This window comes from Zosterops lateralis (assembly GCF_965231275.1).
Source record: "Zosterops lateralis genome assembly, chromosome: 1".
Taxonomy (NCBI): domain Eukaryota; kingdom Metazoa; phylum Chordata; class Aves; order Passeriformes; family Zosteropidae; genus Zosterops; species Zosterops lateralis.
Window position 1 is genome coordinate 90,639,109 of NC_139762.1, and position 25,666 is coordinate 90,664,774.

The window sequence follows — 25,666 nt, forward strand, 5'->3', positions numbered from 1 at the left end:
GGCTGTGTGCAGACTCTGTAACTGTGTTTACATGGGGAAAACACATGTGCATGTGCGCGAATATAGGCAGAGGTGTGTATTTCCCATATGTGGAATACCTGCCCAGCCTTGCTACTAGCTGGTACTGGGGGCATACAGCTGGGCCAGCCTTGCCTCTGTTGGACCACTGGATTCAACAGCTCTAATAAAGGTCATTAGAAGTTTCATAGAATAAATCCCCTGTTTCTGTGCAGGTCAAGAGCATTGGCAGTGTTTCTCATCTCTCTGTGCCCTCATTTTGTGGCACATCATTGCTGAGTCAAAGGGGTTTTACTACAAGTTTTCAGCTTAATGAAGTATGTAGGGAATATTCTGTGGGTTTGGTTTACTGGAGCACATGTTCTCTAGATTCTTCTAACTGTATGGTATCCTGCAATTGCTGGAATGGGGCTTGATGAACAAGGTCTAATTTTATATGGTGTTGGGCAGATTATACTACTGACTGCATGCCACTAACTGAAAGTGTTTTCCTTCTAAGTAGTTGGATTGCTTGAACTTTGTGTGTTAATCTTATGCATAAGCTCCGGAAAGCAGCATAAAAGAAATGGTTGACCCCTCCTCCTCTTGGTATTCCTAACAACAATAAGTTCCTAGACTTAGCTCCTGTATTGCCATACATCAGCAGCAGAGGACAAACTTCTCTCCTGCTGGAGAACACTCCCATTCATACAAAGCAGCATGACCTTCATCCCTCAGAAAGCCATTCTTGATTCACGTTCAACTCTGTGAAAATCTGATATGCTCAGATCTTTTTATTCCCCTGTGAAAGACTAATACGTTTGTTTTTAACTTTTTTATTATTATAATTTAATTTGGTGGGTTTCATTATTCTGAAATGTATAAATGTTTTTTCATTTCATTTTAGTAAATTCCATCCTGTTTTCTCCGGAGTAATTCTCGCATTTACCGTTGTTCCGAATTATTCAACTGCATTTGTGTATCTTTGGATTCCCTTATCTGTTATCTGCAAGTGTAGTAGTTTACATGTTATTTCATCATTCAGTCCATAAGTTTGCACAGCTGGAATAGACTGTATCTAAGCAGCATAAACCTTACGATGTCATGAGAAATTTTCATAGCAAGTTTTCTTTTGAACCTTCCTACTGGTTTTATAACAACTGATAGTAGTTCAGTCTGCTTAGGATGTTGTTAGCCTGCTTACAAAATGTCATAAGATGATGTCAAAAAACCTTGTTAAAAATGAGATGTGTCACTCCCCTTGTTTTTCCTTCAGATACAAAGATTGTTTTCTATCAAAAAGGATGATCTGACTGGTTTAGCATGATTTGCCCTTTATGTTCATGATGAAGCTAGCAGTGACAAAGAAAAATAAATTGACAACACTCAGTTATGCACTACAATTGTGTCCTTCAACATCTGTCTAAAGTTTTGTAAATCAAAATTGCCTTTAGCCATGCTTTTTATAAGATATCTCAATGCATCTCAAAGCACTAGTGTTAATGTCATATATTTAGGGGTATAATATATAAAATCCAAACCAAGCTAAACAAAGACTTGTAGAAGAAAATGTTTAACTATTTTCAAAATGAAATGAGAAAATAACATGTAATACACGCTTTATATTAAGAAGAGTTAAAGTAAATAATTTCACTGGAATTCTTTAATTTAGAGAGAAAATTGTTTTCTGCAAATACAAAAAATAAAAGAATTCCAAAATTTTCCCCACGGAATTTGCAGATATGATGAAACTTGAAGGAAGGATTTGGCAGGCTTTTTTCCTGATCTGTAGTGGAATAATGAAAAAATATACTTCTATATTACAGAATTAATATACTTCTATATAACAGGATTCAGAGATTAAATTACCCTATATTTTTTCATATTATATTACTTTTGAAAATTAAGTCACTCTAATATTTCCTTGGACATCTCCTTAGTGAGACATCATGGAGCAAATCCACAACATGTTTATAAGGCTTAAAGCATTAAAGTATTTTGCCTTTTTTTTTAAAAAAAAATTAGATTTAAAAATAAACAATCCACAACAGATATCTTCACCATTAATGACATTGATGTCTGAATTAAAATGTTCTACTCAGTCCGTCTGCTGCATTTAATACATTTTCCAGCATTCAGAAGCAGAGCCTCTGTCTGCGTTCTCAGCATCCTGCATTCATTGTGGTGTAACTTTCAATATTTTCACGTTGCTCAAAATCTGTGTGACTTTATTCACACAGTGCTGAGCCTGAGCTAATATACTCTGCTGGGGGGCTTAGCTGCAGCCCAGAGCTCTGGCAGAATATCTCCTAGTATTGTAAGAACAACTTGTTAAACTCTGTACATGTTGTTGACATAGCAGTGGAGTTTTGAAGTGCTGACTAATGCTTCCATAGCTGTAGGTAGTATCAGGCACTTGGTTATTATTAGGAAAGTTGCCAACATGTTGGGAATGTTTGTATGCACAGTGACTGTAGCCAAAGGTAGTCTGTTGTTAGTCACCACTGTTAGAAATGGTCCTAAAAGCTCTTAAGTCTCCCATTACTACAACTCCAGCTGACTGTGGAAGCTAATAGTGTTGGCAAAAAGCTCCTTAGAAATTACAAGCAACACCCATATGCCAACGTTTGTTGCTAAGTGAAATAAATTGTTACTAGCTCCATCAAGTAGCTGGAAGTGCTTGTAACAGCTGTGAACCCCAAAGTTGGTGATTAATGTCGGTTCCAAGCGTTTCCGGATGCCTGATGGAGCTTGTAACAGCCAGGAATGCTGAACGGCAGGGCTCCTGACGGCTGCAAGCATCGCTGGCTCCCCAGCAATGAATGTAACAGCCACACATCCTGAAATGAAGGAGTCACAGCATCTTCTCTTTCATTCCTTTCTGTTTGACTCTGGTGATATCTAATTGCCAAGACGAAACCTGAGAAATTTAAGAATGCCCATGTAGTTATTTTTGCTGGTAAGCTTAGTTATGAGAATGATTTTTAGTTTTTATATATATTTATATAATTTACAGCTGTCCTTGCATTTTCAAGAAAGACAGGGGCTGGATTCTGAATATGGCCATACTGTTTATTTATTGCTGGAAGGTGGGGATGGACTTTTACGAAACTACTTACACAATTTTTATCCTGGGAGCATTTGCATGCTATTTCCTATCTCATTATAATTGAAAGTTGCCTAAGGACTAGAGATTTAGCTTCAACTAAGAATTGCCAGGGTTGTCTCACTGTGCCAGCAAGTTGCACCTTCTGCTTGTTGTCTCTTTGGGAAGCTGCAGTGAGTATAGGAAGAATTAGTAATGAACCATAAGCCTTTGAAGACTTCATTCTGTATGCATGTAAAAGGTCAGTGGATAGGCCAGTTGTCCTACAGTATTTTGCATTTCACGCTGCTACACAGGTGTCCTAAGGCATGCATATCATAAAATCATAAAATTGCTAAGGTTGGAAAAGACCTCTTCATCAAGTCCAGCTGTTATCCCAGCACCTCCAGGTTCACCACTAACCAATGTCCAGTAATGAAAACACCCTAAACATTCCCAACTGGATGCACAAAATTACTAATTAATCTAGGATTGCAACAGTTTAAAAACAGTTAAAAACCCCTGGCATTTACCCATGAATATCTACCTTTTTGTTCGTAGAAGGAATATTTCCACTGTCTCTGCCAAAATTGCGTTACTAATCCTTGGGCTGCTAAGCAGCTGTATTCAGATCTTGCAATCCTGACCTTCTTATCAAATACACAGAATAAGATAACAAATATTATTGCTCAGGCAGTTAAAATGGTGCCAGTCATGATCTCCAGTGAACTTTTGCTAAGACAGTAGTTTATTCACTCTGTTTTCTAAGCAAGAACTATGCAGCACAAAATGAAACATCAAAGGAACAGATTCAAAATCAAGTGGAAGACCTGGTTCCTCAAGTAAACTGTGGTTAATCTGTGCATCTCTGCTGTGGATTATTATGTGGGCCAAAAATTGTACCTTCAAAAAGTAGCTGAACTAGATAAATTCATGGAAGGGAAAAATAAAAGGTGTGAGTAATATTAAATCCAAAGGCAACAGAGATATCCAAATAAATTAATGAGCTGCAAATTTTTGGAGGTTGGAAGTTTCCTTTGCAAATAGCTCTAGCAGTGGCTGAGAGCAGATATCTAAGAGCACAGAAATCTAGGAGAGAGCAGACACAGAGGTGAAGGAAGCAGCAGTGTGCATCTTTGCTTTGATCTGGTACGGCCATTGGTATGGATATGCTGAGCTTTTTCAGACTGGAGCATGAATCTTGGGCAAAGTGGATCCCCGCGTAGGTGCTTGCCTTTCTTTGTGAATAACTTGATTGAATTAATTTGAATGAATAAATTTGAATGTTGTGTGGATTTTCCCCATTCATCTCCTCAGACTGTCAGCTCTCAAGCCTTCATGAAGAGGAGTGAAGCGATAACAAATTTATGGCTGATTATCTTAAGTGAAATCTAAAGCTACTCTCTTATGCACAGGTCTTAAATGCACAGCAGCTTCTGAGTGCAGAAGCTGCATTTGTAGGATTTGTGAATTTGCATTTGTGAAATCATGTGTTGGAATTATGTGACTCAAGTAACACTGTTTTTTCAATGACAGCCATTTAAATAATGAGACAGTAAGCTGGCTACCTGAACCTGCAGTACTGCACAGTAACTGTACATACAGAAACTGTGCAAAGGATGAGGCTGCACATGGTTAGTTTGGATTAAATTAAGATATTTTCTGTATAACTCTGAGTAAATTATAGGACTAGAGGGTATCATTCTGATGGAATAATGTGTTTCCTCTACCATCAGTTTGTCGTCAGAGAAGAAAATAGAAGTATATACCGTACATATTCTGTCTTAGAGTTTTAACTTGCAACTACACCTTAGTCATTCTTGAAAGGCATCTTTATGCATGTTTTGTTTTACTGGTGGCATTTTTCAGTTTTAATTTTTTTTTTAATCAAGAATATTTTGAGAAGATGACAAGTATGCATGTAAGCATTTAAAATATATTATTTTGTATTTGGACCACAGAGGTTGATAATGGGGCCAATAATTGTAACATCTTCAGTAATCACTTGGATGATGGAGCAGGGTAGAAAAAACAGGTGTGAAAAAAACAATGAATTGTTGGTATGCCAGATGTACCATTGGGTTGTGCTGCCATTCCGCGGCATGTCAGAAGGCTGGAGATCTTGGCCAGCAAGGCTCTTCTAATGCCAAGCAAAGGCAAATGCCAAATCCTGCCCTTGGGGAGGAAGAACCCTAGGTACTCACCTGTACAGGCTGGGTGATGTTTGGCTGGAAAACTGCATTCCAGTAAAGGCCCTGGGGATCCTGGTGAGCCCCTAGTGGAACATGAGCCAGCAAAGTACCTTTGGAATATAGGCAGCCAGTAAAAGGCAGGTTGCACTAGAGAAAGCATTACTGCTAGATCAAAGGAAGTGAGTGAGTCTTCTTGACTGCTCAGCCCTGACTGGAGCACATCTGCAGTGGTCTATCCACACTGGGCTCCTCAAAACAAGGGAGATATGAACATACTGGAGCAATTCTAGCAAGGACCTCTGCAAGGATGAAGGTACTTGGGCATCTATCATATAAGGAGACCCTGAGAGAGTTGTGATTGTTGAGCCTGAAGAAGAGAAGACTCAAAATCTTCCCAAGAATGCCTAGAAGTCGTGGCTCACACATTCATAACAGGCTCTCATTATGAATCCCAGTTGTGCAGCAGCAGCTTGAACACCAGGTTTGGGCGGCAGCCATGAGGGCAGAGGTGCCTGGCTTAACTCCCAAAACACATGGACATATGTCCTGCTGGTGTCTGCTCCTTTTCTGATCAGTGGTGAGGTGTGGACTAGGGAAAGTGGGATCACTGCAGAGGGAGGCAAGGGACAGATCAACCAGGGCAGGCACCACTTTCTCCAGCCCTTTGAATTGCTGGGTTGTTTGTTCTACTCTCACCTTTGTAACCCATCTTCTCCAGGGAAGAGCTTCTGGTTCTTGTCTCTTTTGAGCAGAACAGGAGGAGGTGAGTTGAGGTCATGCCACAGACAGAGGAATGGCTATTTTGTGCCTTTGTATTGCAAGTCTCAAGTAGGAGGCAGGTACTGTGTATTGCAGGAGAAAAGGGAGAGGTAGGAAGACCTGTGGGGGAGAGAGCATGCAGGTCTGTTCCCAGCCTCCCCCCATAAAACTGAAGTGGCCTCTCACTCTTTGAAAGCTGTTGTGAAGCAGTGCTATACCCTTCTGAATAAGCACCCAGAAACCATAAATATCCAGGAGCTGTAATATTCCTTTTGGAGATTATTGCCCTTCTCTGCCACTTCCTGAGTGGCAACTACACCAACTACACTGACCTGAGTCCTGCAGGCTCAGAACTTGAACAAATGCATGGTTTTACTGGCAGTGAGAGATAGGCTCTCAACACAGGAAGTTTGTGTATTTATCTTTATGTATAGCTTATGAATTTTCAATAATATCAATAAGTAATGGCATCAAAATTTCTGAGTTATTGTAAAGTCTATGTGAATACAGAAAAAATCCTTTCCATCAGCAATAAGATATTCCATATTTTTTTGACCAGTAACTTGAATGTAGCACAAAAGGACTTGAGACAACTACAATTTGAATGACTTCCTGACAACAACATAATATCCAGTTTAGGGATTGAGAGTATAATATTTCCATTTTTTTTTTTCCTGGATCCACTAATTCAAAACATTTCTAGATCATCTATTTTTGAAACTTTAGTGTTTTGCTTCTTTAGTTGACTCCTTCTATTTTGGTGGCTCCTACTATATCCAGGCAAACTTCCTAGCTCTGGTGCACTGTTTTGTGCAAAGAACAGTGGGATACCCTTCTACCCATCTGCCTCTCTTGCATATTTAGCTGGCTGTCATGGGAGATAATGGTTTCTGAATCTCCAAACCAAAAATCACTGGATTTTTTTGCAGTATCTGTCCAGTGTCCTTTCCCCCTCAGTTTTACCCCATTGCTTCTGCAGAGCATTGCAGTTTAGTGTAGAAAGGGTTAGGTTAAAGTTGTTGCCTCTCTCTTTGATATAGTCATTTGAAGTATATTTCTTGTTTTATTTCAACTGTGTTGCATTTATCTTTGGTCAAGCAGGACTAGCAGAAAATGAACGGCAGGGAGTGAGTGCTTTACCTCCATGGCTGACTGTGAGAGCTCCATGCAGCAGTTGGGATATAGCAGTGTCTTGTCCAGCTGCAGCCTTGGTTGTGTGGATGTAGCTATAAAATCCTGAAAGGAGCAGTTGAAAGTATGTGGGCATTGTTTTGTTTGGCTCTTACTTGAGGTTTAAGATAAATGACATTGATCTTAGAGGGAGGTTGTATTGGTGTGGCATGTGATGGAATTACATGCTTAATGCCACTACAAAAAATCACTGGCTCAAATAGTAGCTCTTACTCAACAATATAAACAGCTGCCCCATCAGTTGTTTTGGATAGTTTATGTATAAGGGGAAGTATTATGCTTTGATAAAATATGTGGTAAGAACAAGGTTAAAACTGTTTTGAAACATCTGACCTGAATCTCCAAGTACTTTTAAGGCTGAGAGAAACTGCAGTGAAAATTCAGTTATCTAAAGTCTTGGCACTATGGTAAGAAATTTGCAGTGAAGGTATGGAACCACTTGAAAATTCTGTGACATCTGTATTTTCCTTTACTATGATTTCTGAAGAATTAAGGCACTGTCAGATTTACTAACCATTTAGTTTAACCTTTTAAAAAGATCAAATACCTAAAAATTCTCAGGGGTTAGGAGGCCGTCATCTAGGTGTCTCACTGCTTCCTCACATGCTTTAATATCTATATAGGTCTGATGATTTTTGTGGGATTCATTTGACCAAGTGCAACGTAGGTGGCTGCATCTGATAGAGTCACTGTAGTCTCCCACTGGTGCCTACAGTAGTTAGTAGCAGATGCTTCTAGGGAGTGATTCATCTCATCTTAAGGTTTACCCTCAGCAAGTCAATATAAGTTATGACATACCAATATAAATCACATCAAATTTGAAGTTTTACACTTCTTTAAATATACTGGGACGTAAAATTTCTCACGTAAACTTAAGAAAAGTTTTGGAAAGCATATGCTATCCTCTACTTTCAGTCTGTGATGTCCACATGACACAGGTTTTTCATTTTTCTTCCTGTCTGTCCATGTTTTGCTCATCCAGTTATATTTTTTTTCTTTTCTCCCCTACAGTTAATGTTTCTGTGCTGTGAACACCACGTCTCCTGTTGTCTCTTGTCTATCTCATGGTGTCATATGCAGTCCTTGCTGTTGGTAATTTCCTCACAGGGTTTCCTCCCTGCTTTTTATCTACAGAATTTTGTTTTGGAATGGGTCAAGAGGTTGTATTCAAACTGACTGCCTTCTGATCACTCATCTTCATTCAGGGACATGCTTTTTTGCTCATAGTAATCTGAATTTCTTTATAAGGGGAAAATCAGGAGTCCAGGAAGCTGGAGAATAAATAAACTATTGGTATGTAGAGAAAAAAAGCTGTCAAATCCAGTAACTTATGGATGGTAAACTGGATGAAGCTGATGCTAAACAAATTAAGAAAAGCAAAAAAAAAGAAAATAATATCCTATTCATTTCTAGTGGTTCCTGTGAACCAGCTGCAAAAGTACCATATGCACATTAGGAAAAGTATCTTCATTTTTACTACAGCTCTGTCACAGTGTTAGTTTGTCACTTGTGGTTTACTTTCTCTTTTCTTATTGGATAAGTGTAAAAAATAAACCAGGAGTTGTCTCAAAGATGTAGTTCTTTTTAGTAGTTATATTTAAAGGGTGAAAAATAAATATGATGTTAATTTAAGAAATTTAGATATTCAACTTCAGAGAATTTCTGAATAACCTGCTTGTAAAACAGACAGTGAATATAACAAATCTTATTTTGTTTTTCACCTAGATGCACAGTGCATTGATTGTTAGTGCAGCTCCTGATACATATATTTTTGATAAAGCTGACATTATTTTAACGGCAGGAGGTACTGCAAAATTCATAGCAAAACTATATTAGTAAGAAATAAAGTATAATTCCTCAGGAAAAGCAATTCAGATCACTAATTTGATTTCTGAATCTCCAGGTGAATATGAACAGTTTATATTTTCAGATCTGGAATTGCACTGGTCACCTGTCACAGATGCTTTTCATTTTCCCTGCTGTCTGTCCCATCATGAGTTTGTCCCATGCAGAGGCAGTAAAAATAGCAGACAAATTCACATTTTTCAGGAATACATCCAAGATCAGGGTTTGAAAAAGACCAAAATAACTCAGTAGTACCCAAAATAATAGAAGGCCAAGTCAGTATACTGTTGAGACCAAGTAGACAGAGGTGTAAGTTATGTGGTGAAACACCCAACAAAATAAAGAAACGCTCCCCTCACAAATATTAACAACTTGGTCAGAAATGTTGTATAAAAATAAACAGCAGTTCAGAAAACACTGTATCACAAATAAGAGAGCTGAGAAGAGGCAAGTGATTTCAATAATCTCAATTTATTCACTGCACATAGGAGTGAGTAATAAATAATGAAATACATGAGATTGAATTAGGAGAGATGATACTTAAAGCAGCTCCCAAAACTAATAAGCAGTACCAAACTCTAATGCACGTCTGACTTTTCGTATAGAGTTCCTTCTCTCAAATCAATAAAACTATTGAAATATTTAAAATTAAACTATATTCTCAAGCACTTTGCTGGCTCTGTGACAAAGATCGAGCACAAAGCTTTTCCTTGCATGTGAAAAATTAAGGGTACATTGGCTTTAGTACTGCATATGAATATGGAGTGATTTAGTTCCATTTCTATCTCACCTGGATGGATGTAAATTATGGGAAATATTGTAAGAATACCAGATTGATAAGGAGTGTTTTCAGGAATAGATGGGATCGTAGTGAACAGTTTTATGGAGTAAGTGACAAAAAAGATAATGAGGTCTAGAGAAGAAAACATTCAGCTTTCAGCCTGCAGGAACTAGGGCGATGGCAGCAACTGAGGAAAAATGGCTGAGAGATCTAATTGAAGTGTGCAGAATCTTAAATGGTGTAGATAATCTTAATGCTTTGTACCCAGCATGCATTCAAAGACCAGGGGCAAGTACTGTACTTAAAATCAAATGCAGGCATAAAGAAACATTTATTAAATTAATAGTAACTGCTGAAGTGACCTGCAAGGCATAGGTATTGAGAAAAACACATTGAGAGTTCCTCGGGCAACAATTAGGTTATGTCCTGCAGCTATCAGCACTGGAAGGAAACACTCATGGCTTCTTCCACTTCCTCAGTGACATTCGAAAGGGGATTTTTGTTTTGTAACTTGCTTGAACCAAGACTGCTTGACATTTTTTATTTCATAAAAATGTATTATAATGCTTCATTAGATTTTTTTACAACCTCTTACAGATTAAAAAACACAGAATGCAGCTTTAAGTTGACAGCTTTGTGATTTAGGTTGTCTGAATATATCTGCATGAGTATTTCCTAGCTGCATATGTTGCTGAAAGGTTTTGTACACGTAGATTCCCATCCAGAGCATCTTGTTAAAATCAGTGCTGACCTCAGATTAAGAAAATATGCATAAAATATGCACGATCTTGGTTATTTCTTAGAGGAGGATCAACGACACATTTGACATTTTAATGCCAAATATATTATAATCATAATTGTGATTGACATTTCTGCTGAAGGTTTTTAGTGGCAATGTAACCCAAGTTGCCCTTGCTGCTGGGCAAGCAGAATTTATTTTGCTGGCAACGTCTGTTGGCAAAAAAAGCTCCCTGATTTTTTACCAGTTTTTTTTTCAACATCTCCGCTCCAGCAAGCCCTTGTTTTCTGTAGCATAGCTCTTCTTATCCAGTATTAAAGGTACAGTTCCAGGTGACTGATACCAAACTACTCTCTAAGCACTTCTAGTGGGGTATAACTGCAGCATGCAATGCTGAAATATCACAAAAGTTACAGAGCTGAAAGGAAAGGCAAATTAGCCCAGGCTGAGTACAGAATTAGTGATGGGATATTGCTCCCAGGACCTGATAAGTCATGTCGAATAAATAGTCTTTATGTATTACTACATTGCATAGTGAGCCTGTCACCTGTTTTATCTTGAAAAATCTGGGATTTCTTGCTTAGGTTTGAAATTAGGGAATGAAGAAATAAACAAATCATTAATTCACACCTTACGGCTGTGAAAAAAAGTATTTTTGTAAAGATTTCAGTACATCTTGAGCTAGCATGATATACCTTATTTCTGAAGATGTTGCCCTGCTCCCTATTTCCAGTAGAGTGAAGGGTTCATATTGTCCCAAGAACAATATTGCACATCTAAGGTATCTTTTACTGGAGATATTTTTTCCCTTCTTTTCATTATCTAGAGGCAGAAGAGAAAATAATAAAACAGATATTTAAAGACAGAATGTAGACAGAACAGCTGTAGTTTTAGCATGTGTTAGCTGGATGAAATCTGACAAACAAACAATACTAATAGAATGATAATAGTTTTGGGCAGCCAGCCAGGAACATGCTGCTGTGAATAGGTCTGAAAATATTTTTTTTCCTAATGAATTATGGCAATATAGCCTGTTTTATCAAAGGTGAAATATTTTACGCAGTTGTTGTTTTCCACTAGATTTTGAGGATAATCTATTCTAGAAAAGAAACAAGGAAATTGGTTACCAAGAGTATGAGTATAGGAAACTTTGGTTGGTTTGGAATAAACAATAATGCTGTGGCTGAAGGAGAACAGGGATTTGAAGCTGAATGCTGATATAATCCAGGCCAGTAGCCAAATGCTAAGCAACTGAGTGTGACAGACAAAAATACACAGCCCTCTTTTTGCAATGTGGTTCCATTTTTGAAAATGCTCAAAAGATTTTGTCTCTTATTCTGTCTGGAAATTGAAACAAAATTTGCAGCAACTTCAGTAGATCTGACATTTAATTTCAACACTGTTCAACCTGTAGCAATAGGAAGAACATGTGTTAGGTGCAAATTATTTGTGTTTAATATAGATCTGAAAATAGTTTCTGGAGTGTAGAAAAAGGAATTAATGATTTTTTAGACTCTAGTAGATCTTTTCAAATGAATGATCAGAAATAATATGCAATGAAAAAAGGATGGGAATTGTTTATTTTCCATTAATAGTGAAAGAACCAAGTTAAGCCTAATGATAAATTTTTAATTTTGGATGGGATCCATTGGAGATGATTCTGGCTCATGTTTGTCTGGCTACCTTCTGAAACTCTGAACTCTAAAGTCTCTAGTAACTTTACTGATTGCACTGTTGACCATTGAATTGAAGGACATTTTCCATAACTCCATCATATACTTCCTTGGCATGTGTCAGAAGTAAGGTTAATGTCATAGGATTGTGAGGCAGTATTTATTAGAACTTAAAATGGATCCCATTATTTGGACATTAATTTGTTATGGAACTGTATTTTACTCTGAACACTAATAACTACTCTATATGTTGTTCTAAGAATTCTCTCCTTTTTTTTTTTCTACATAAAGTTCATAAATGTTGGCTCTTGCTGGTGTGAACAGATGCATGGAAATTAATATGCTATGTTTAGAGGCAGGTAAAGCAGTAGTGCTAATGTCTAGGTTGTTTTCTTCCTTTATTTTTTTTTTTTAAGCAGATCTACAGTTTTCAGCTACTGTTTATCTTTTCCATGACTTGAAGACCAAAAAAAGCACCTGTCAGCTGAAAATGGATTCATAAAATCGTAGAATGGCTTGAGTTGGAAAGGATCTTAAAGATCATCTAGTTTCAAAACTCCCTGCCACGGGTAGGGATATCTTCTACTAAATCATCTTGCTCCAAGTCTTATTCTGGACTTGAACACTTCCAGGGATGGGGCATCCACAACTTATTTGGGCAACCTGTTCCAATGCCTCACCATCCTCACAGTAAAAAAAAAAAAAAAAAAAAAAAAAAAAAAAAAATAAATAAATAAATAAATCATCCTAATACTTAATCTCTTTCAATTTAAAGCCATTCCCCCTTGTCCTATCACTCCATTTCCTTATAAAAAGTCCCTCTTCTCTTGTAGTCTCTTTTAGGTACTGTAAAGTGCTACAAGGTCTTTCCAGAGTCTTTCCTTCTCCAGGCTAAGCAACCCCAATTCTCTTACCCTTGTCTTCTTGGGAGAGGTGCTCCAGCATCCCAATCATGTTTAGGGTCCTCCTCTGGACCCACTCCAGCAGGCCACGTCCTTCTTGCATTGGGGACCCCAGAGCTTCAATCACTGTTCCTCATCCTAAACTACAGACTTCATGGGATTAAAAAAGTTTAACATCAAAAGACCAAACTTTATAGTCTGGTCTGACTTCTTGCGTTCATCTACAAGGTCTTGCCAAATTATGTTGTGAGTAGTTTGGGCTGCCCAAGAAGGAAACAGGACTGAATGCTCCTTTTCCATTAACCTATAGGCACACATCTTTCAGCTGAAGTACTTCTCATGTGGATTTTATCTAAACCAGTTTCTGTCCTCAAAAATATTGATTCATTCAGTAGCCAAAATTGCTTCCTAAAATGTCTCCAGGCAAAATGCAGCTGAATATCAGTCTTGCTGTGATTGGATTAATTCACTGGAATGCCATCAGCATTGAGGCAGGTGCCTTCCAACCTAGAGACCAGCTGGAAGTGCTTTTTCTCTAAACTCCCAGGTGCTAAAAGGCAGTCAGTGAAAGCAATTTCAGACACAGAATTAATGAGGGTGACAGCAGATGATATTGGGCCGCAGTGTTTGGCAAAACATCTGATTTAAAAAGGAACAGTAGCTTTAATCACCTGGGTAATATGTTATGGATGATGAAAGGGATATTCATCCATGAGACTGATTCTTGTCCAGTGAGTTTAATACAATGTGTATCTTCATGTTCCCGTTTGGATGAGGCATTCTGCCATGTACCAGCTAGTGAGACATCATAGATATTCTCCCAGACTTTTATTTTGCTTTTGCAGCTGTCATAATGAAAGCCTTTACAGAGTTATCAGAACATTTTTTAATTATGAGTTCTATTTGTTGTAACAATGAAGTTTGTGCAGTCCCATAAAATCTTCTGAATGATGGAATCTCCAGAGCTTTCATTCAAGTAATTATTTAAGACTATTATATGACAGGTAAAAATGTGACTATTTACCACTGCTGGAAAGGCATAATTTTTTGTTAATATTTTCTTCTTTAGCCAACTTATGTCTTCTTTATGTCAACTTATCATCTGTGCTGTTTGGGGGTCAAGATTGGGGCCTAGCTAGAAGGGAAGACTGCCACTATGATTTCTAGGTCCAGCTCAAAACCTACTTCTTTACTGTCTGTATCTAGACACTCATCACTGCAGCTGTACAGGTAAATCCTCAAGAAACATTATCTTTGTTTCTTGATCTTTATTACTGTGTTTTGCTTTCAGCTGCTTTGAAGATCTATGCAAGCAACTGTCAATGAAATTGCTACACTTACCTTCTTATGTTGACATATTTCTCAAATATATGGATGCTTGTAACCATTTTTGCAATGTTACTTCCACATGCCTTTCCTCTAAGTCATCCATCAAAGCTGATTAGATGATATATTTTGTGCACTGAGGTGGGAAAAGGCATTCAAATATATCCCTTTTCTTATTATACAGGCTATTGTGTATTTAAGGTTCTCTTTAATATTTTTCTGGAATAAAAATATTTTTTTCTTATTTCAAGTACTGTTATGATATTAAAATGCATTCATAACTTTGCCAGTAGCAAGATCAGGTTCAGTGGTAGTTTGACTGCACATCTGGATAAGTTTGCTTGTGTAGTAAGGTTACTGTGAATTAACATTTAGCCTAAGTATTTATATTTTTTAATTACCATTCCATTAAAAATGCAGTTTGTTATGCTTCGATCTGTTCTCTGTCTCTGGCTTAAGAATGTATTGTTTCGCTTGTTATGTGACATCATCTAATGCTCAAGAGTTACACAAGGAAAATCTTTTCACTCTTCATTATTCATTAGTTTCCATCCTGGTCCTTCTAGCTCCTGGGACCATCAAGTCATCACGTGCTTGCACTTGAGTATCATTATTGTTGGCAGAGGCTTGTAAAAGCATTAGAGCTGGCAAGGCACACAAAGGAGTGGTGTGTGGTGTCACAAGTGCACATTGCTGCAAATCATCATCTTCCTGAGTTTTGTCCTTGTTATTTTCATATTGCAAGATTCTGTGTGTGCAATCCTGTACCATTGTAAGAGTATTTTCTGTGGAGCTTTCTGATGTTCTGCCCTTTTTTTTTGAAAGAATTATTTGCATTTTCCTTTTTTTTTTCAGAAAATATTGCTTCCTGTCTAAGCATACATGACATGCAATCTCTAGTTACGATGATAAATGTTAGCAACAATCAGTTGAATCAGCAGTCTATATCCTGTTTAGAAATGCTGATTTATCAGCATAATTTAGCTTTCTAGAAAATGTGCAGGAAATAAAGGTGATATTTACCATTTATAAGACCCTCTCCACCAGGACTAGTTTTGCAGCAACAGGGGTACATTTAAATTTCAAGCAATCATTAATAAAATACTTGTAGAAGCCTGGTGCAGAAACAGAGGAAAACTAAGCTAATCTTTGTGGTGCCCAATAAGCTGATTTCCCCATTTGCAAACATGAATCAGTTCTCTTAGCAGATGACATTTTATTCAAGGAAAGTTACCCTGTTACCTAAAGGTGCTCTTATTTCCTTTCTTTTTCCTCTCCGTTGTATAATACTCTATGAACACAGTGTGTAGAAATTAAACTCCAAATAGCCACTTCCTTTCCCTTCCCCCTTTTCAGCAGCAGAGGGACAGAGACTGTGGGTTGATATAACAATTTACTGAAAGCAAACAACAATGGGCTAAGAAATGCCCAGTGGCAGCAGCAATATCAATAAAAAAAGTATACAAGAGGAGGAAGGTGGTGCTTTGCACACAAAAAGGTGTTCACCACCTCGACATAGCTCTGTGTGGCTGCCGGGACAAAGACAAGATGCCAGCCGCTCCCACACCCAGCGCCAGACAAAAGATGGCAGGTGCTCCCCACAGAGCTCTCCTTGTCCCTGAACCAGGAACAGAAAAACAATGGACAACCCCTAAAAGCTGGATTGTCCACGTCAAGCCACACCGCTGCTTCGGACGCTAGACTCGATTCCGCACAGCTACAGCTGGCTCTGGTGTTGCTGCTTTTGACTGCGCCAGGTCCACTTGGCTCCTTGCACCTTGGGTCAGACTCAGCTGAGGTCTACACATTTGGAGCTACAATAACTTTGCAAAGGATTTCTGTTACTGAATTACTTTAGCTGATACAGTTCATTTAAATAAATTTGGCTCCTTAATAGACCTGTTGCCTTAGATGAGAGCAACTGTTTACCCAGGGATAATTCTGCTCTTTTATTTTCCCCAGACTTCTGTACCCTACTACAGTGACAAAAATTAAACATAAATACTTCCTAAAGATAGTGAAACAACTGAACAGAAGATTACTTGCCATTTCTGGTGGCTTTTCTCTCTGCAGTACATGGGACAGCAGTGTGGCTTCATTCAGCCTTTCAGCTTCCAACTTCTGGACTCAAATATGGGATATACACACAGGATATATAGTGTTGTTTCCTTTTCTAACTTTGTTTGAGCTTTCTAAAAATATCACTCCTTTCTTACATAACTCTTAGTCTTTCCCATTGATTTCATTAGTGCTGCACCCCGTTTTCATAAATGAATAGTAGACCTTATCATCTTAACATTCCTGCTTCTGTACTGACTTTAAGTTGAATGCACCGTTACTTCCTTACACAGAAGCACTTGAAAGCACCTCAGATGCTTCTCATTTAATCTACCACAAATATAGGATTATGAAGTTACCTTTTACTCCCCTTCTGCAGAACTGTTTCTTTCAGCATTTTTGTTTTAACTTCCTTTTTCTTTCATCTTGCTATCTAGTGCTCATGACAAAATTTCCATGAAAATGTATGGATTTTCAACTAAATTAACATTTTCAAAAAGTATCATTTTTCTTGGGAAAATTTTATTCATCAGCATATATTCCTGACCCCAAAACTTCTGTAATAAAATTATTCTGTATATTTTTCAGTTTTTCAGCAGTTCACCCACGTCTATCCAATACCCTGGTCTATTTGGTTCTCATGTTATACTATAGTTAATATTTAATAGTTTTTACTTGAATGGTAAATATTATCTTATTTTCTATTTCATACTTTTATACTGTTTCATTTCAGAAATTCCCATCTGAGTCATAGCTTATGTTTCCCTACATACACTCATTTTAAGTTCAGATCCAGTTGCTCACAAATAGGAAGCGGATATTCTGAAGAAAGATTTCTCAGAGATAATCTAGGAAGTGACTGCAGATTTTTTCTAACAGTATTCAAACAGATTAGATAGATAGATCGATAGATACATAGATAGATAGATATGAGCTTTTTTTTTCCTTTAAATCTACATACACATATGCACAGAGCCTGTTTATATATGCACACATGCAAACATCACACACAGTTGTGATGTGTCACCTGGTAGCTGTCCACTGTGTCTTCTGCTTTATAGCAACCTGAAAAAAACTTTTCTTTTTTTTTTCCCTTTCATTCATCCTTTTTTGAAGTTTGGCTTTTGGCCATCACCTTTTAACAGTTCTGTAAAATAATTTTCTGTGAAAGAATGACATCATACACCCCACAGGTATTTATTGCTGAGTTATAATCCTGCATATAACTCTTTAACTCTCACTCCTCCTGAACATGGCAAGGCAAGTATAAACAACTATTAAAAAAAATCAGAGCAATTGCATTGAAAATGCAATAATATGAAAAATAGAACTTTTGTATTTTGCAAAGCGTTGTATGAATAATATGATTGCCATTCACCCAGATTTTCTAAAGAACAGAAAATTATAAAAATAAATTTTGTAGCAAAAAGCAGGATGGATTCAATCCTTTAGAATGAAGTTAAGAAACTGTGAAAACCCTTTCAATATACAGGTTTCAAATCAGCCGTGAATAAACAACTTTAGCCCTAAAATACAGAGGAATAATGCTCAGCTAAAAAAGGCTGTACTATCTTAATGCATATGTGGGTGGACTGTGTTGTGATCTTACTTGCTTTATCACATTAAATAAAGCGGTTTTATGAGTATTTTCCTTTTATTTCCATATAGCTGTGCTATCTCATATACTTTTTGCAAAATGTCAATTCATTTCTTAAAATGATCTTTTTATTACCACTTTTTAGAACATAATGAGGGGTTTTGTTTTTTTTTCATTTTTCATACTTGTCCCTCTCAAAGCAGAATATTGAGTGCTAGTGATTTTTGGGTTAAATTCATTGCATGTCCCAAACTCTTACAGAGATGATTTTATGAATAGTTAAATATTTTTAATGACTTAACTTTTCCAGGATATTTCTCCAGCTCTTACAAGGGTCTTATTAATTGTCAAAGTGATGCAGAATGAGACTGACCATGATATATGTTATGCTTGAAAGAAAGACCACTGAATATATCCTACAATCTGAGAATTGTTTGAGCAAAAAAAAAAAAAAATCCCATTTTTTATTTTAATAAAATTTTTATTTAAAAAGCAAATGAAAAGGAAATTTTTTTTTGCAATTTGGGCGTTAGTTTTACTCTTAAACCTGGATTCATCTCATCTCACCTCACATGGCTGAGAAATCTGTTGTAAGACTTCATCTTTCTGTAAACAATGAAGAGAGGTAATGTTTTGCTTGTTTTGCTTCATTTTTTCCAAGGAAATTTGAGAAATTAGGATACTAATTTAGGCCCTTTAAGTCATTAAAAAATCACAAAGGATGATTTTGAATTGTTTTGCTTTTATCACAGCTCTTCACCCTAAAGCCAGCTCAAACATATAGAGATGCTTCTCATTACTATAGACCTTTGTACTATTGATCAGAAAAATTTGCCATTCAATCTATGAACCTAAGCTAGGTGAACCTTGCTGATGTTTCTTGCCACTACTGTTACTTCAGTGTTGCTCTCTGCTTCTTTTTCTTAAGATCAATCAAATTATGTTTGATCCAAACTCATAATAACTTGAAAAGCAAGTTCTTTGCAGTCAGCAGGCAGCAACCGGGCAGCTGAGAGGTATTCCTCTTCATGTTGGATTTCTAATGTCAAATTTTCTCTCTTTTTAAGTCAACTGTACAGGTCCTTTTTTCCATCTTCATTGTGCAGTGAGTGCATAATATTCAGCACTACCAGGCTAAACAGAAAAGCTGAGTAGGTCTAGCTGGCAGATGTTAATTCTTCTTTCCTTATTAGAGTGGTTTTGGAAGATCAAGATGACAATATATCATAGCATCTCATATTGCACTTGTTTCATGAAATCTTGTAAATGATCAGTTGCTATATTAAAAATGTTTTACCTCAGAATTACATGACAACTACATAATTAATTATCTCCTGACCAGTGAAGAGAAAGAATCTTCTGTCTTGTATGGTATACTATAAACTGTCCAGGTTATGCACACTTTAAGTTGTTTCGATTTCTTTTAATTAGGAAAACAAACCACATTCAGGCCACTATATGCAATATATTCTTTGTGAGTCTAAAATCAGAAAGAGAATAAGTCCTGTCTCTGATAGGCTAAACCTAGATTTTTATAAACTTGAAAAAAAGACTTGAACTGCTTTTTCAAATGAAACGTCTATTCTGAATTTCAGAAATGGTTATCTAACCCAAATATACTGAATAATGCTTGATTTTAAAAGTGTAAAACTAAAGCTACGGTTGATATATAATCTTGAATTCACCTACATTTTCTGATTCTCTATTGATTTTGAAAGACTTTAACTGTGTCAGGGAGCTTATTTTGTGTCAGTCAGACCAATCTGCATTAAAACAGTACTTTAAGAAACCCCACAACCTAAAATCCTGTCTGAAAAAATGCTTGAGAAGCACATTCCTTGAAGCCTAAAAGGAACTGGAGGGAATGACCAGAAGTATCTTTGGAGTAAGAGTGTTTTCAAAAAGTGAATGTGCAGGCATTCTCTTCAAAACACTGTCTGAAAAACATTCACAAAAATAGGCCACCTTTAACTTGGGCAGAAAAATTCAATGAAGTTTTCTGTTAGGTTTTGTATGTTTTAAAAGGTTTCCTCTTTTCTTTTGTAACAAGTATTCTCTAACCATGAACAAATTCCAGTGTTTTAGCCACTGAGTCCTCTTTTATAACACAAACCACAGGGGGCCTGCTTTAGTGCAGGAAGCTGAGACCCAAGTAAGCTTCTCATTTTCAGCCTTGGCAAACATAATGATTTTCTGTTTTTCTGTTACCTGAAGCTGGTTTGTTACATGAAGATAGGAAGAAGTACTACTAGAGATGTACCCAGCAATTTAAGGTACATAAGCCTTTGAGAAAATAATGTTCTCTTGGAGGTATTCTCAACTTTTATGAAGAGAAATTGATGGGGAATTCATCATAGAGATTTATTCCCTTAGGCCTTATTGCTCTGTGCAAGATGTGTGATTTTAAAAAGGGGGTTTTACATCACTGACTTTTAAATTTTCCTAGTTTAATTTTGCAGCAGGTGGTTTATAGAGCAAAAATATTTCAAAAATTTCTTTAAAAAACAATGCTGGTAGGATGTTCAAGCAGTATGATGATGAAACTTATCTACATGACAGCAATGCACAGATTGTGTCTTATTGCACTGAGAAGAGCAAAGTTTTTTGCTGACTGCTAGATGACTTATGGTGACTTTCATTTTTTTGTTCTTTGATTTTTTTTCCAGCTTTCATTTGCAGCAACAACTCCAGAGTTGGCTGATAAGAAAAAATATCCTTATTTCTTCCGGACAGTACCATCTGATAATGCAGTGAATCCAGCAATTCTGAAGTTACTCAAACATTATCATTGGAAGAGAGTAGGAACTTTAACCCAGGATGTACAAAGGTTCTCTGAGGTAAGATTTGCGTAATTTCTAGTACACATAGAGAGATACTAATATCAGGCTTCTAAGGGGTTAGTTCCTTTTTAATAGCAATTCAGGAAAAAGAAACAGTCCAACTGTTTCAGTCCTGTTTGGCTTTCTCATAGTAGGTCACATTTGCTGTACTAAATAAGCTTAATTTGCTTCTGGGGTTTATTTGAGTGTCTGTAATGAAAGCTACCCATGCTTTCACATGTCTGTTTTTTACACATAAGATCATTGCACCCCAGTGCAAAAGGTTCCTTTATGCTCTTTGATTTGCAAAAGCACATGTTTTTGAGGGAAGCTTGTGTTCTGACTCTGCTTCACTTAAAAGGGAGAATAAATCCAATTTCATCATGTTCCTTTTGTGCCCTGATTTATTACAAGCATCAATTTGAACACTGAGGAACAAAATCTGGTAAGTCTATGGCTGAAACTATTGGAGGAGCTTACTGAGACAAAAATGTCTGAAGCCTCCAGAACTAAAAAGATCACATACCACATACCCCACAGATCTTTCAAGTTTCACCCTGAGCAAAATTTTGGTCATAGAAATTGCAATAAACTATGAACTAAGTGCCATTAAGCATGATTTTAACAACTGAGTAGAAGAAAACATCTTATATGTAATGAATCAGAGCAAGACAAGGAAAAGAGTTGGCCCATTAATTATCAGAGAGGTAAAACTAACAGAGACATGGTTGTTTGGTTGTTTGGAGTTTTTTTACTTCCTCAGCACTGATTTTAAAAAAGGCTGACTGCACTCTGAAGACTAGCGTAATTAAAACTAGGGAAGAAGGATAAGAACAGGTTACAGTCGTCTTAGATGAGTCAGATATTTTCAAACTGTCTGGCAGAATTAATTCACTATGGAATAGTTAAGAAATCTTAGACTCTTCCCTTATGAGCTTTGAGAATTAAAGGATAAAAAGTAAATGAATTGTAGGAGGAGAGAAGAAACCTTTGTGCCCGTCTTTCCAGAAAATACACAAAGGCCCTGGGAATTTATAGGCCAGCCAGGTTAAATTTGATTCCTGGAAAGCACTTGAGCAAATAATCTGTTTGGAATCACACAGGACATAAAAAGATGCTTAACAATGGTGAAAAGGGATTTTTCAAGAATAAACCATGTAAAGCAATCTGACTTCCCTCTATGACAAAGTAACAGGTCTCAGGAGGTGTGATAGGTGATGTGCGATATTTCATGGCTTATAAAATGTTAAATGTGCTCCTAAAGAAAAGTAGGGAAACTTAATCTTGGTGAAGATACTGTAAAAGCTGTCTAGTCTCTAAACCAATATTCCTGCAACAAAAGTTAATTGACATCAGGTTTTATTTGTTTTTAGAACAAAAGCTTAAGCAAAAAGTCACCAAAAAGTATGGTATGCTTTACCCTTCTCTGTCTTGGAAATACTTTCAGTGAGTAGCTATCAGTGGTATACTGTCAAACAAGAAGAATGAGATTCTGTCAAGTGGTATTCTCTAGAAAGAGATAAGGTTTTCTCTAGATAGTATGATGGAGAAAATGTTTATTAAATTGCAGTTGATACCTACTTGGAAAAAGCTGCAAGTGCTTTGCTGACGATTTCAGAATGATATTGATGCTGGCTTAACTCCAGCCAGCAGCCAAGCACCACATAGCCACTTGGTCATTCCCCTGTGAGCAAGTTTGGGGACAGAATCTGAAGGGCAAAAGCCAGAAAACTCAGGGGTTGAGATATAGACAGACTCATAGGCGAAGCAAAAACTGTGTGCACAAGCAAAGCAAAACAAGGAATTAGTTAATTGCTTCCCATGGGCAGGCAGGTGTTCAGCCATGTCCAGGAGAGCAGGGCTCCATCACACATAGCAGTTACTTAAGAAGATAAACACCATCACTCTAAATGTCCCCCCTTCTTCCTCCTTCTTCCTCCACTTTATATACTGAGTATGATGTCATATGGTCTGGAATGGCTCTGGTCAGTTTGGGTCGCCTGTCCCATCCGTGTCTCCTCCCAGCCCACCATATAACCCCAGCCCCTTGCCAGCAATGCAGTATGAAAAGCAGAAAGGCTTTGACTCTGTGCAAGCCCTACTCAGGAATAATAAAAACGTCTCTGTATTATCAACCCTGTGTTCTGCACAAATCCAAAGCACAGCCCCATACTGGACATTGTGAAGAAAACTAACTCTACCCCAGGCAAAACCAGCACATTGATAAAGGTTTTAATAAAAAACAATATTTAAGTGAAGAAGTGCAAAATGGCTTATGTAGGCAGCAGATCTCTAGAGAAAGATATGGCCAGCACTACAATGAACCACAAACTGAGTAACAGGCAAAACGTTTAGACTCTTTGATTTACAGTAAAAAGCAGAAAGGAAGAAAAGAGCTCCCATTGCACCACCCCGAGGTAACGCAATATTGACACTTAAGACACACAGAGTAAACTATAACTCTGCTTACTGTTCATTAGGTAGAAGTTGCAACATGAGGTCCTATATAATCTTCAAGAAGGAAATAGATCAGAGAAGTCTGTAAAAAACACTGGGTCACCTGGAAATATATTTAATGAGAAAGATTAGAAGTGAAAAAAAGTCAAATAGAAAGGATAGGTTGTTGAACTTTTTGTGTGTAGGATTTTTTAGGATAAAACTAAACAAACACAACACGGGGATTCTTGGTCTTCCTTTGGGACAGATGGAGGGACTTCCTGTCTGTCAGGGTCACTTAAGAAGTTCTAAAACTGCAAAGCACTAAACCCTTTCAAGGGTTTGCAAGAGTGCTGCACTTGAGTTCAAAGTCTCTCCATTTCTCTTGAAAGGTAAGCAACAACCTTCTGTGTCTGCAAACTCAATTTACTGTGATTCATTACAGCTTTCAAGTAGTGCAAGATTCAGTTAAAGCTTCCTTGAATTACAGTGATTTTTATACAGCATGTTGAGTCCTGTGTCTTCAAAATGATTAGAACTCAATTCTTCCTTTTTCAGCTTCATGTACAGTTTCTCCTTTCCCCATGCAGACAGTAAAAAACACAGGAAAAACTGCAGGAACTCATTAAATTGCTGTCAGAGAGCAGTGAGGAATGGGAGTCATCAGCAGTAGAGCAGGAGAGCATGAGATGGCTGGGCAGAGCCCAGTCCTGCTGCAAGAGAGGAGGGCAGACCCAGGGATTGAGGCCAGCATCAGCCACATGTGCAGATCGTCAGGCAAGTTAGTTCATGGCAATGAAGCAGGTCCAAGGCCAAGCTGGCAAATCAATCTGCAAGTCAGGCTTAGGTCTAGTGACTGCTGGACAGGTCTATGGCAGAGACTGAAGACACAGGACTAAAGGCTGGATAGAGCTCCCAGAGAGGAAGGACCATCAAGGCCTGTTAGTGATCCTCAGGTGCTGGTATAAGCCTGTGCATCAACTAAAACTATAATTTTCCCTCTAAAGGAACATCAGGCAAAGGTATTCTTCTGATGTTTTTTTGGAAGTGATAAAATAAGATCTAAAACTCTGTTGTAAAATGTCAGTGAGCTTGGAATGTGAATGGTCCTATCTGTAGTGAAACTGCATTACAAGTCATTAGATCAGAAGTAACTGAATGTCTTCTTTTAATCTCATTCAAAATAAAATAAGCAGAAACAAATTGATGGGATCTTTAGAGAAGCCTGTGTAGTAACTCAGGTGGTTTTACTCTTAGCAATGAGACAGAGCAGTTCTCTCATTTTTCCATCTCTCATAAAGACTACATCAGTTTGACAGATCTCTTTCTCTTTTTTTAATCTAGAGCAGTTTGGATATCAATCTAAATTTCCTCCAGTGGTCCTTCCACCTAAATACATGGAGGGGATAGATGCTTGTTCTTGCATAGGGACTTCATACCCATGTAGTTTAATCATCAGGAACCCTCATTACATCTCTTTATCTGCCATCTAACTTCAGGTGTTTTTGGGCTGATGACTTTTTTTCTTTAGCTTATCCTTAGATCACTGTCTCCTGTCCTTCTGTAATTTATACTTTGATCTTATCTCCTGAATAATTAAAGCTCACCTAACTTGTCTGCAGGTTAGCTGCCTCCTAAAGTCATCAAGCTGTCTTTTCATTTTACTTTACCTTGTAATGGGACAGTTGTCTCAACTGCTTAGTTTATCATCTCACTTTATCTCTGAAGGCCAAGATTACAGAGGATCTCTTGCTTCTGTTTCAGTTGTTTCCTTTGGGAATCCTTTCTCCAGAGCTTTGGGTTATCACCCATTTCCTTTTACTTGGTGAAAAATCTTCTCTTTCTTATTAAAAAAATGTTTTGTCTTCCTTATGCTTCAGGTCACAAAGAGAGATAAAGAGTAAGTAGAGAGAATGGAGAACTTTATGCTAATATGCTTCCAGTTCTCAAAGCACACGGAGAATATCTATACATCTTATACTGCTAGTGTGGCTTGAGATTCCCTTTCTCACCATTACTTGAATTCAAAGTTTATGACTTTTCGAGTGACCTGTATTCTATGGCTGCCAGTAGCTGAGCCCCCCGTTGGCATCCTTTGTGAGTTCTTCAGGTCTTTTTGTACAACCATAAATATCCTTTCCATTGGGTTAATGTTTAAATGGTCTAAGTTGACTTGGTATAAGAGTAATGTACACACTTCATCAATTCTGTTACTTAACTAGGACAAATTCATACCTACTGTGCTTCTGTGTCCTAGATTTTATGG

General features: G+C 37.4%; 1 protein-coding gene across 1 annotated transcript in view; it reads left to right on the forward strand.

Annotated features, from left to right (window-relative positions):
* Positions 1-25,666, forward strand: part of GABBR2 (gamma-aminobutyric acid type B receptor subunit 2) — a gene marked incomplete at both ends in the record, with an annotated part of 453,856 nt that overhangs the window by 160,486 nt on the left and 267,704 nt on the right. The window contains one exon of the mRNA XM_083878236.1: positions 20,812-20,982. Within this exon, the coding sequence (XP_083734362.1) occupies positions 20,812-20,982 (171 nt within the window). The remainder of the gene's footprint in view (positions 1-20,811; positions 20,983-25,666) is intronic.